Source organism: Artibeus jamaicensis, unplaced genomic scaffold (assembly GCF_021234435.1).
Source record: "Artibeus jamaicensis isolate MK-2021 breed Jamaican fruit bat unplaced genomic scaffold, CSHL_Jam_final scaffold_474, whole genome shotgun sequence".
Taxonomy (NCBI): domain Eukaryota; kingdom Metazoa; phylum Chordata; class Mammalia; order Chiroptera; family Phyllostomidae; genus Artibeus; species Artibeus jamaicensis.
The window spans coordinates 6,344,335-6,356,463 of record NW_026522046.1 but is presented as its reverse complement, the minus strand read 5'-3'; the positions used below and the strand labels follow the sequence as shown (position 1 = coordinate 6,356,463).

At 51.1% G+C, this 12,129-nt stretch overlaps 1 protein-coding gene across 6 annotated transcripts in view; it reads left to right on the top strand.

Moving 5' to 3' along the window:
• Positions 1–10,944, top strand: part of ECE2 (endothelin converting enzyme 2) — a 30,469-nt gene extending 19,525 nt beyond the window's left edge. For 5 of the 6 annotated variants that reach the window (XM_053657860.1, XM_037154898.2, XM_053657859.1 and 2 more), the window contains 13 exons: positions 29–94; positions 3,150–3,338; positions 4,286–4,428; positions 4,782–4,896; positions 6,206–6,316; positions 7,257–7,355; positions 7,456–7,533; positions 8,101–8,204; positions 8,412–8,522; positions 8,648–8,715; positions 8,878–9,068; positions 9,188–9,283; positions 10,009–10,944. In XM_053657860.1, coding sequence (XP_053513835.1) covers positions 29–94; positions 3,150–3,338; positions 4,286–4,428; positions 4,782–4,896; positions 6,206–6,316; positions 7,257–7,355; positions 7,456–7,533; positions 8,101–8,204; positions 8,412–8,522; positions 8,648–8,715; positions 8,878–9,068; positions 9,188–9,283; positions 10,009–10,185 — 1,548 coding nt within the window. In that variant the 3' untranslated portion in view covers positions 10,186–10,944. The remainder of the gene's footprint in view (positions 1–28; positions 95–3,149; positions 3,339–4,285; positions 4,429–4,781; positions 4,897–6,205; positions 6,317–7,256; positions 7,356–7,455; positions 7,534–8,100; positions 8,205–8,411; positions 8,523–8,647; positions 8,716–8,877; positions 9,069–9,187; positions 9,284–10,008) is intronic. The other variant, XM_053657858.1, reaches the window with a different exon arrangement.
• Positions 10,945–12,129: the final 1,185 nt, after the last annotated feature.

The following is a 12,129-nucleotide window of genomic DNA, read 5'->3' as shown; positions in this document are numbered from 1 at the left end:
GGCTTAATCCTTCACCTTGCTATTGCAGGTGGACCAGTCTGGGCTCTTCCTACCCTCTCGAGACTACTACCTAAACAGGACTGCCAATGAAAAAGTAAGAAGCATCTTCAGAATCCCTACTCTTATGCCATGTTGAGCTGGACTGATCCCTATTTACTTTGCCTAGGGTCAGGGTGAGGAACTAGGTGAACCTGTCCTGTCACCTTTTTTTTTCCTTCTTTCTTCTCTCCTTCCCTTCTTTCCTTCCCTTCCTCATTTCCTTCTCCCTTTTTTTCCTTCCCTCCCTCCCTCCCTCCCTCCCTCCCTCCCTCCCTCCCTCCCTCCCTCCCTCCCTCCCTCCCTTCCTTCCTCTTCTCTCAGGAAAACATTTTATAGGCACCTACTGTGTTCCACTGCAATGGGGACATTCTGAGATGTACGTTTTATAGTTACCAGAAACTTTCAGGGTGGATGGGATCACGGACCTGGATATCTGAGAATAATACTCAGAGAGGGTCTGTGGGACTCAGGAGAGACTCGGACAGCCAGAGGAGGTTTCCTAATGAGACTGCATTGGATCTAGGCCCTACAAAACACCTAGGGGTGGGTGGTGGCATGCTGGGTGAAGAGAACAGTTTAAACAAAAGTGTTGAAGAAGGAAAGGCTAAGGTGTGTTTGGACCACGAGAAGGGGTCCAGTGTGGTGAAATGTGGAGCTCAAAGCAGTTGAGAGGCTGGGAAGGTGGATAGAGTCTACATACAGGAGGGACCCGTGATGGTGCCCTGAGGAGTTTCCTGCAGGCTTCAGAGCAGGGAGGGAGTGATGCAGTGAGCCATGCTTTCGGAAGCCCGTCTGGCTGGGGTGTGAAAAGTAGATGTAAGAGAGGGAGCCTGGAGATCGGTTAAGAGTTTCAGCAGTACTTCAAGTCTGAATTGTGAATTATTGGTGAGTGGATGTTAGAGGAGAGGAGTAGAAGGAGGAGACGGTGAAGCGAGTTGAGACTATCGACTTGAATAATGGCAGAATAATGGGGTCCTTAGAAAATCAAGGATGCCTCTAGGAGAATCAGCTTAGGACACATTGGGGCAGAAGAAAGAATATGATGTCACAGGAAAAGGGCAGACTTTGGACTCAGACCTTGATTCCAGTCCCAGCTCTGAGGCTTGGTGTGAGCTAATCTAGCTCTCACAGGCCGGTCCTTCATCTGTAAAATGGGATCATAGCATCTACCTCATACGGTATTTGGGGGTGGTACAGGATGCAAGCTTATGCTCCTTCATGTGGCAGACACTCAGGGAGTGGGAGCTGCTAATGCTAGACTGTGGCTTTGAGACCTGGGCACCATGTCTAGGGAGAGGTCAGCAGGCAGCTGTGAAAGCTGAGTGTAGTCCTGGGGAGAGGATGAGCCTGGAGGGAGCCATGGGCTTGAGGGGCATCTTAGAAACCTAGACAGAGGTTTTTCGAGAGATGAGAGAAAGGGAGAGAAGGAAAGCCTTCTTTTTTAAGGACAGTAGTAGAAAAAGAGCCAGGAAAGGAGGCTGCTGTGGAGTAGGACAAGCAGGAGAGCCATTCCTCCTGCTCATTCTCAAACACAGAGCACAGCATAACCAGACCCTCTTCTAGACCTGTGATGAGCAAGACATTGCCACTGCCCCCTGTGTGGGGCCGAAGGCATAAATAGCTCAGTATATCCTGTTTGCAGTTGCTGGGACTGTTACAGAAGAGAAGTATGGCATTCAGAGAGTGAGCAGGACAGGCAACTAGCCTAGTCACAGGGTTGGAGTAGACTACAGGGAAGGGAGTGTTGTAGGCAAAGGGAACGGCTATGTTATTTTTTTAATTTTTAAAAAGATTTTATTTATTTTTAGACAGAGGGGGAGGGAGGGAGAAAGAGAGGGAGAGAAACATCGATTAGTTGGCTCTCACATGCCTCCAGCTGGGGACCTGGATCACAACCCAGGCATGTGCCCTGACTGGGAATTGAATTGGTGAACTTTTGGTTTGCAGGCCGGTGCTCAATTCACTGAGCCACACCAGGCAGGGCCGGGAACAGCTACTTTATGCACCGGCTCTGAGGTGGCAAGGAGTATGGCCTATTGATGGACTAGAAAGGAGAGCAGGAAGGGAGAGTGGTCCCCCAGTCCTTCTGGAGGTATATAGACTCATATTATATATGAACACTGTGGATCAAGTTTCGCATTTGTGCCAAAAGAAATAAAAATTCAAATGTAAGGAGTGGTATGAACAGATGTGTGGTTTTGACATCACCTGAGTCAGAGGAGGAGAGAATTTTGAGAATGTGGGAGGGAACCACACGGTCCAAGACTTGGGAAAAGGCAGGAGAAAGGCTCTTAGCGTGTTGCTGGTTGTCACAGACAGGGAGTCTCCTGTGCCAACATCAAAGGGGAGCTGCAGTGCAAAAGGTTCAGAAAGGATAAAAACTTGGGAGTCGCCTGGTTGGCACAGCTCAGTTGGTTGGGCGTCGTTCCGCAAGCAAAAAGTTGTCTGTTCGATTCTCTGGTCAGGGCACATGCTTAGGTTGCAGGTTCAGTTCCCCATTGGGGCACATAGAAGAGGCAACTGATCAGTGTTCTCTTTCACATTGATATTTCTCTTCTCTCTGCCCCTCTCTCTCTAAAATCAATAAGCATGTCTTTGGGTGAGGACTAAAAAAAAACAATTGAGGAGTAAAGTCAGATTAAGGAAAGTATCAAAAGTCAGTCTCGGGCTGAAGGTAAGGAGGTAGGGAGAGGAAGGGGTAGGTCAGGTGGGCAGGATGAGGGTCGAGATCAGTGGTTGAACCAACCATCCTTCTTAGGACCTGGGATGGCTGAGAGTGATGCTCAAACCTCTTCCTCTGACAGCAGCAGCAAGGAACAGGAGAGGTGAAAAATGAGAAAATCTGAAGTATAGAAAATGGATATTAAGGGATCTAAAACTTCTCAGTAGCGTGGAAGAGGAGATGGCCTTCGGCAATTATGGGAGTTCAGGGTGGGACTCCTGAGTGAGTGGGGAGTGGTTCCTGGGAGGAGGGCCACAGGGAGTCAGTGTGAAGCAGTCCTGAGAGTCTGCAGAAGGAATGGCAAGCAGCAGTGGTGGCCGGAACGAACCCTCTCAGCCTTGGGCAGAAATCGTTGCTGGGTTGTGAGGATGACCCGGGGTTCTGACAGGTGCTTACTGCCTACCTGGACTACATGGAAGAGCTGGGCATTCTGCTGGGCGGACAGCCAGCCTCCACACGGGAGCAGATGCGGCAGGTGCTGGAGCTGGAGACACAACTGGCCAACATCACAGTGCCCCAGGACCAGCGGCGCGACGAGGAGAAGATCTATCACAAGATGAGCATCGCGGAGCTGCAGGTGGGGCCCCTGGGACAGGAAGAGCCGGGAGGGGCCGGCCTCTGGCACAGACCGCGCAGCTTTTCTTCAGGCCGCCTTCCTGAGGCGGTCAGTCCTTTTTTCCTTTTCCTTTAAAAAGTTTTGATCCTCACCCAAGGACATGTTTTCCTCATTGCTTTTAGAAAGAGAGGAGGAATTGGGGGCGGGGTGGAGAGAGAGAAAGAGAGATAGATCAGGGCAGCAATTCTTTTTTTTAAAAGAGATTTTATTTATTTTTAGAGAGACAGGAAGGGAGGGAGAAAGAGAGGAAGAGAAACATCTGTGTGTGAGAGAGATGAAGTTGCCTCTTCACCCCCTCCCCCATCCTGGGCACCTTGCCTGCAAGCCAACCCTGTGCCCTAATGGGGAATTGAACCAGCAATCTTAGTCACAGGCTGGTGCTCAGTCCACTGAGCCACTCCAGGCAGGGCGACAATGTCCACATGTTGCCTGGACACGCGTAGAGAGATTAAGTAAAAAACCTGTAACCACTTGTATGGGATATCCACAAAACAATCAGGAAAGATATGGAAGCATCTCCTAGGGGGTCCTTACTGTGTCAGGCATGAACCCTTTAGTTGTTGGATTATGGAGAAGTTGGGTAAGGGGGTTCTGGAGGAGAGGCCAGGTGTGTAGGGATCTGGGTGGCATCAGAGGGTGGTGTATTATTACTTGTTATGAATATCTGTGAATGGCTGTGCCCCAGCTGAACATCACATGGGTGGTTTTCCTTGTATAAGTGATTGGGCTCCCACACTGAGAGGTGCGCAGGCCTGGAAAAGGGTTTGCTGAAGGAAGGGGCCATAAAGCAGCTAGAGACTGTCACCTGGGCAATAGGAAGCTAGGCTCTAACGTATCAATTAGTGAAGGGTCTGATGAAAGCTAGGCAGGCAAGCAGGGAGGCTTGAGGTGTTTAGTTTTGCTCCTAGGTCCTGGCGCCCTCCATGGACTGGCTAGAGTTCCTGTCTTTCTTGCTGTCACCGCTGGAGCTGAGTGACTCTGAGCCTGTGGTGGTGTATGGGATGGATTATTTGCAGCAGGTGTCAGAGCTCATCAACCAAACGGAGCCAAGGTATGGGGGATGGGGTCAGGGCCCCGTGCAGGTCCCAGGCAGGAACTGGGCAGAGGGGAATGGCAGAGCCAGACTCGGGAGGAGTTGACAAGGCCCTGGACCTTCCAAACGCCAAAACACCATGTCTGTGGGGGCTGCCGCCTGGCCAGGGCATCAGGAGGTGTATGTGTGATCCGTATTCCTGCTCCAACCTGACTTCTGTGGGCAGGTGTGTGGTCTAGGGTGAGAGAGAGGGATTCGGGAACAGCTCCCACCTATGCCTCTCAGGACTCCTGCTGCCTGTACATTTGTGTAGATAGTTTGGGGTGGAAATGGTAACCCACACGCCCTTTATGTTCTGGTCTGGACACCAGTGTCCTAAACAATTACCTGATCTGGAACCTGGTGCAGAAGACAACCCCGAGCCTGGACCGACGCTTTGAGTCTGCACAAGAGAAGCTGCTGGAGACCCTCTATGGCACCAGAAAGGTGGGCTCTCTTTCTCTGCCCCCACTTCCGGGTGCAGTTTAGCTGACGCTTCACACTCACTGTGTGTCAGGCACCCATTGCCTCATGGTGTAGTACAGAGCTCAGAACCAGGAATCAAGCTGACTTGGGTCACAGCCCCCCACGCCTCCATTTAGCAGGCTGTGGACCTCGGTCATGGCACCTAGCCTCTCTCGATCTGCATTTCCAGGCCTGCGAAACAGAAATGCCTTGCAGAGTTGTCATGAGGACTGAGTTATTAAGTAAAGCACCCACCCAGTGCATAAGCGGCACTTGGCTTTGATGATGATGGCGATGAGGATGAGTAAAGAAACGCGGTTCTTAGTTTCAGAATACCCTGTTAAGTGAGAAAGAGGAGGTGTAAACCAACATATGCTGTTTAGGGGTGAGGAGAGCTCACACTGAGGGAAAGACTGTCTTCATATTGTAGTATAGAGGTGGGGACAGCACATTCTACCTGGGGAGTGGGGACATCAGGAAAGGCTTCCCTGAAGAGATGACTTGAAGAATTAGTTCAGTAAGAAAACAAGAGAGAAGGGCAGTCCAGGATGTTCAAATTCGCATAGGCCAGAGGGAGCATGGTGGGTTTGCACGTGTTCTGGAATGAGCTTGAGAACAGGGCAGTTGAGAGGCTGAGTGAGGGTGTTAAAAGTTTGGCATTGATTCTTTTTGGGATGGGGAACCATGGGATGGTTTTAAGGAGAGGAATAACCCAGTTGGATTTCTGTGTTAGATTATCTTTCTTGTAGCTAAATGGAAGATGGAGGGGAGTAGCAGGGGAGGCGGGGGGAGAGTGGAGTCAGACTGTCTAGTTAGGAGAACGCTGCAATGTTCAGGCAGGAGATGGTAGTGTTGTAGGGCAGGGAAGTGGCAACAGGTGGATGGGAGAGATGGTTATAAAGTAGAGTTGAGAGACTGGCGATAAATTGAATGTAGGGGTAGGGAGATGGAGGAGGCTGGTGACTCCCAGATTTCTAGCACAGGGGACTGACTGGGACGTGGAGCTGAGCAAAGAAACACCTGGACCCCAGTGGGCCTCTCGGGAACTGAGGAGGAGGAGAGTGCTGAGAACAGAGTGGGCAGCACCCTCTTCATCTTGCGGTTTCCCTCCTGGGGTTGGCACGCTTTGCGATAGTGCCCCTCCTTTTCCTTGGAGTCCGAGGGAGCCATGGCACACCAAACCAGGGCCTCTGCTGGCCAGACCTGAGAGGGGCTGGCCCCCGAGACCGAGAAAGGCCCTCGCTGGAGGGCAGAGCTATCTCTGGGAGGCCTGGCTCTCTGTCCCCTACAGTCCTGTGTGCCAAGGTGGCAGACCTGCATCTCCAACACAGATGACGCCCTTGGCTTTGCTTTGGGATCCCTCTTTGTGAAGGCCACATTTGACCGGCAAAGCAAGGAAATTGTGAGTCTTCAAGGTTCTTCCAACACTACCCCTTGCTTTAGTTAAAATTCACCATTCATATTTATGAGTATATATAGGAAAAAAACTGGAAGGAACTTTATTAACAAATTAATGGCAATTACTTTGGGTATGGGGACTATGACAAATTTTTGTCCTTTAAAGTTCTCTGCATTTTCCAAATTTTCTATAATGTGTTTATGTTACTCATTCAATTAGCAAAACAATGTTTATGTATTTATTAGGAGATGATAATTAATGTACTTAAAGTATTACCTACAAGGAGGTTTATGGAAGTGTTGTCTATAATAAGGGAGAGTGAAAATAGCTTAAATGTCTAATCACTGGGGAATGGAAAAATAAACTGTGGTTAGGATGAACTATGAGGCAGCCTTAAAACTGATCATATATCTTTAAGTGAAAAAAAGTAGTTGCTATATATATGTATATATATATATGTGTGTGTGTGTATATATATATATATATATATATATATATATATATATATATATATAAAACAACACAATTTCATTATATATATATATCCATGCAAGGAAAGACACTAGATAGTGAAATGTTAAATGAAGTTATCTCTGAATGAAGGATTATAAGTGGTCTATTCAGTTCTTCTCAGTTTTCCAAATTTGCTGCTATTAATGCCTTCCCTTTGTGATCAGATAAAAATTAATGCATTATATTAAATCATAACATTAATTCAATTAAATTGTCAATTAATTTTGGGGGGTAATTAGGGGAAAAAGCTGCTCACAGCTCCAGCCTCTTCACAGACCTTGTTTCCCCTCACACCCCCAGGTGCTCAGCCTTAACCCGGGAATTCGGACACTGTCACACGGCCCCTGGAACAGCAGGGAGGGGACTAGGGTGGACAGGGGACAAAGGGTTAACGTGAATGGAGGGCAGACTTGTGCCCCTTCCCTCCCAGGCAGAGGGGATGATCAGCGAGATCCGAACGGCCTTTGAGGAGGCCCTGGGACAGTTGGTTTGGATGGATGAAAAGACCCGCCAGGCAGCCAAGGAGAAAGTGAGCTGTGGTCAGGGTTGGGGCGCCATCTTGAGGTGGGGGTGGAGGATACAGTTTTTTGGGAGCCTGGGGAGGGAAACCCTTAACGTGGTCTGTTTAGGCAGACGCCATCTATGATATGATCGGCTTCCCGGACTTCATCCTGGAGCCTAAAGAGCTGGATGATGTTTATGATGGGGTGAGTACCTCTGCTCACCAGTTTTGAACTCCAGCCCCACGGAGGGCACTCTTCTCTGGGCTCATTAATAGGAGCTCAAGCACTAGGAGGCAAGGAGGTGCTTGCTGGTTTCTTTCAGAGGCAATGTAGGCAACCCACCGAACAGTGCTCAAGCGCTGGCTCTGTGCTAGGGTGCATGTCAGATGTTAGTAGAACGCACTGTTAGCCAGCAGTCATTTGCAGTCACACCTGAGTCAAATTCTGTTTCTGTCTCTACCTGTGTAACCTTGGACATGTTATATAACCTCTCTGAGCCTCAGTTTCTTCATCTGTAAAATGGGGTCTTATTAGTATCTACCTCATAGGGTCATTGTGAGAATAAGAGGAGGCAGTATGTCTTTTAAAAAAAGCACCTGCTTCGTAAGTGCTCTTCAGGTGTGGGTGATTATTCTTCACTAGGTATTTTACTCCCATTTTACAGCTGAGAAACCTGAGGCTCAGGGAGGTGCTATTTAGTAGCCAAACTGGGAATCTTATCTTCTCCAACATCTTGTCTTTCTTGCTTTCTACATCCCAATGTTCCCATAGTATGAAGTCTCTGAAGATTCCTTCTTCCAGAACATGTTGAATTTGTACAACTTCTCTGCTAAAGTGATGGCGGACCAGCTCCGAAAGCCTCCCAGCCGGGACCAGTGAGAATGGAGGGCTGCAGACATTTGGGGCAGCAAGAGTCCGGGGCAGCTTCCAGGGCTTTGGGGGGTTGAGGTGGGCAAGACTGATCCCAAACCAGTGAGACAGGGTCCTTGCAGGAGGTAGGTCAAGGCTGCTGGGTTGGGAGGAGGATCAGGAGAGTCGGGACGCTGAGCCTCTCCCTCTCCCTCTCCCTCTCCCTCCCCCAGATGGAGCATGACCCCCCAGACAGTGAACGCCTACTACCTTCCAACCAAGAACGAGATTGTCTTCCCTGCTGGCATCCTGCAGGCTCCCTTCTATGCCCGCAACCACCCCAAGTGTGTCTGAGGCAGGAGGGGCTGGGTGTTGGAACCTGGGCTTATGGGTGGGGTGGGAACAGGGCTGGAGGTGGGGTCCAGAAGCCCCCCTACCATATCTTCACTCAGTATTCTCCACCTACCAGAGCCCTGAACTTCGGTGGCATTGGTGTAGTGATGGGCCACGAGTTGACACATGCCTTTGATGACCAAGGTAGAGCCCCATGAAGTTGTTCCCTCCAGCCTAGAATTCCCAGTGGCTCCTACAAAGCCTCAAGATTTTGGGAGCAGGACAGAGGGACCCTGGATGTGGGAGCTCCTGACCCCAAGGGTTGTGCTCTGGTCTCAGTGGGATGCAAAGGTTCCTTCTCCTCAGGACGTGAGTATGACAAGGAAGGGAACCTGCGGCCATGGTGGCAGAATGAGTCCCTGGCAGCCTTCCGGAATCACACGGCCTGCATGGAGGAGCAGTACAGCCAGTACCAGGTCAACGGGGAGAAACTCAACGGCCGCCAGACGCTGGGGGAGAACATTGCTGACAACGGAGGGCTTAAGGCTGCCTACAACGTGAGTGGCCTAGCCAGCCCTCCAGGGGCTGAGGTCCACCACGAACTCTGCGGGGAAGAGTTCGGGGTGGAGGGGTGGGTAGGCCCTGGCAGACTTTCTGCTGCTGTGCCCGACCCCAGGCTTACAAAGCGTGGCTGAGAACGCACGGAGAAGAGCAACAGCTGCCAGCTGTGGGGCTCACCAACCACCAGCTCTTCTTTGTAGGATTTGCCCAGGTATTGCCCTCCTGGAGGCCTGGGGTCTGCCCTTTTCCACTCCCTCCTGGGTGTGTCATTAGACGTTTGGGGCATGCAGGAAAGGGACTGGGAAATGGGGCCAAAGTTGGTCTATGGAAGGTGGTCTGGGGAGGCCTTGTACCCGAAGCCACACAGCTGGGGCCCGCTGAAGCCTGTGAGGGTGCCTGAATAGGGAGAAGTCTTCAGGAGGTATTTGCAGATCTTAAAGGGCAGGGCTGTCCTGCTTGAGGGGGACAGGGTAGGGAGCAGGATTGGTCCTCACTGTGTTGCTGTGAGGTGGCTGTGGAGGAGGAAACTGAAGCTTGGGACAAAGTGGCTCATCCAGGGCTCTCCAGGAGTACAGTCAGTGGCAGAGTGTGACTCAGGCAGGGTCTCCTGTAAGTACTGTAATCTACAGCAGGCAGCCTCGGAGGGGTGGGCTTCTCCCTGTCAGACCCTTGGATCCTGGGCAACCCTGTCTCCAGGGCAGCTTTGAAAGGCCTCAATAAATTTGGGAGGGAGGGTGCAGGCCCCTCCCTTAGTGCTGATAGCAAGGGGTTGGGGCTCAGATGCTGGCTGGGCCCCTGCCTGCGTCCCTGAGGCCTCCTGAGCTGAGAGACAAGGCTGGTGGTGGTTTGTGTGCCTGGGATGGCTCTGCTGCAGTCCAGTCTGTGACCCTGCCTGCATTAGACACCATATGTCCCCGTGTCTGTCCTGGCCCGCAGGTGTGGTGCTCGGTCCGCACACCAGAGAGCTCTCACGAGGGGCTGGTGACCGACCCCCACAGCCCTGCCCGTTTCCGTGTGCTGGGCACTCTCTCCAACTCCCGTGACTTCCTGCAGCACTTCGGCTGCCCTGTCGGCTCCCCCATGAACCCAGGGCAGCTGTGTGAAGTGTGGTAGACCTGGGTCCGGGGGGAGATGGCCAGCTATTGCTAGGGCCTGGGGCAGCTCACCCAGCAAGGCTGTTTGCTCTGGAGTTTGGAAAAGGCAAATGCCGGCTAGACTGAGTCCAGCCTCTCCACACCACAGGTGACATGAGTCCCTGTCCCTGCTCTACCACCACATCGTGCCTCTGCTTTGGGGGTGCCCCGGCCTCCAGCAGAGCTCCCATCATTCACTGTGACATCCTTCCATGTCACCTTAGCTGAAAGAGGCCTGGGTGGGGGGCACCAACTCCATAGGAAGAAGTTGGCCTTTCTAGCCCGAAGCTCATTGGCTCGGTGGCCACGGGGTCTGCCATGCCTGCTGCACTCTGATGAGGCAGGGCCTGGGCGGCGTGCCTTCCATGCTTCTTCTGGAGGCTCCCCTGGGACTGGGCTCAACTCCTTTCAGCACCACCCTCAGGGGCTGCCCTCCACCTCATACTCCTCATGTTGCTGCTTATCATGCTGCCGCCAACCCTCGCTGACAGACCAACTGTGCTCAGCTCTTAGTGGAGGCCTGAGGGCCTTTACAAGCCTTCCGGTTTCCCTGGGCTCAGAAGTGTGTATGTGTAGGGGATGCTAGTTCCTGTGTTTGGGGTGGGGGGATTGAATCTTTCTGGACCAATCAGGAAAGCAGAACAGGGAGAGGGAAGGACAGAGTTTATTTTTACAGGGAAGAGGGTGGGGAGGGCGTGGTTTTTGGCTCTGTAGGACCCTTTGCCAATAAATAGACACACAGCAGTCAGCCTGTCTCTTCCTTCAGTCCTGTTTTCTTTTATTCATTTACTCATTCCAATAATATTTACTGAGCACCTAATGTATGCCAGGTACTCTTGTAGACACCCATTAACTCACCAGAAACAGGGGACTGAGGTTTAAAGCCCCAAGAAGACAGAAAAAGAGAGGCGGGATGGAAGGATGGAATGAACCTGGATCTGACTGGGTGGAGTACACACTCTGCTCACTGGTGGCCATATCCCCAATTGCCAGCTGTTCTGCAGCTGAAAGGATTCACCATGGCCCTCTCCTGATGCATGCAGGTGGGCCTGCCACTGAGTCTGGCTGACTACTGGCCAGGGTCAGCTTGAGAAATGGGTGGTCCAAACCCTTCAATGGAGGGAAGCCCTGGCCAAGGTTAACACGCCATTCCCTGGAGCTCGGAGCACTGGCCTCTGCTTGTGGCTGAAAAGACATGCATTGCTCCTTGCCCTCAAAGGCTCAGTGCTCCTGAGAGTCACTCACCTCACCTCCATACATTCATCAAGGCTACCAAGTGCCAGGCGCAGAGAATGCGGCTGCAGCTGACACCCTCCAGAGTGAAGGAGGGAAAGAAGCATTTATTGAAAACTTCTTGTGTTCCAGGCACCTCTGCTAGGTGGCTCATTTCTTTATTCATTCATTTATTAGTTTATACATCCACAGGTATATTTTTAAAAATGTATTGATTGCCAACAATGTACCAGGCCCTGGTGATGCAAAGATGAGTAAGATGGTTCCTTCTTCTACTGGCACTTTCACCTTCATGAGCTCATCTGATCCTCAGCAACATATTTTAGAGGTCCTCCAGTTTCCATTTTATAGATATAACTCTAACCGTGTCACTGAAGTCAAAGAGGCCTGGCTTGAAATTGAAGCTAGGTGTATGAACTTGAACCTGTTCCTTAACCTCTATGAGCCTCAGTTTCTTTATCTGTAAAATGAGAACCAGAGCCGAACAGTGGAAAGAGTCCAAATTTCAATTTGTTTTAAAACTCAGTGTTCTTCAAGGTGGGGGTGGGTTTGGTGAGTTTGGAAGGGTAAGAATGAAGCTTTGTGATTGGTGCTGGGGTCCCCAGTCCCTGGGTGATGGCACTACCACGTGTCCCAGTTTGTACCCTGTCCCAGCACCAAGCTGTCCCCATAAAGAGCTATATTTGGGCCC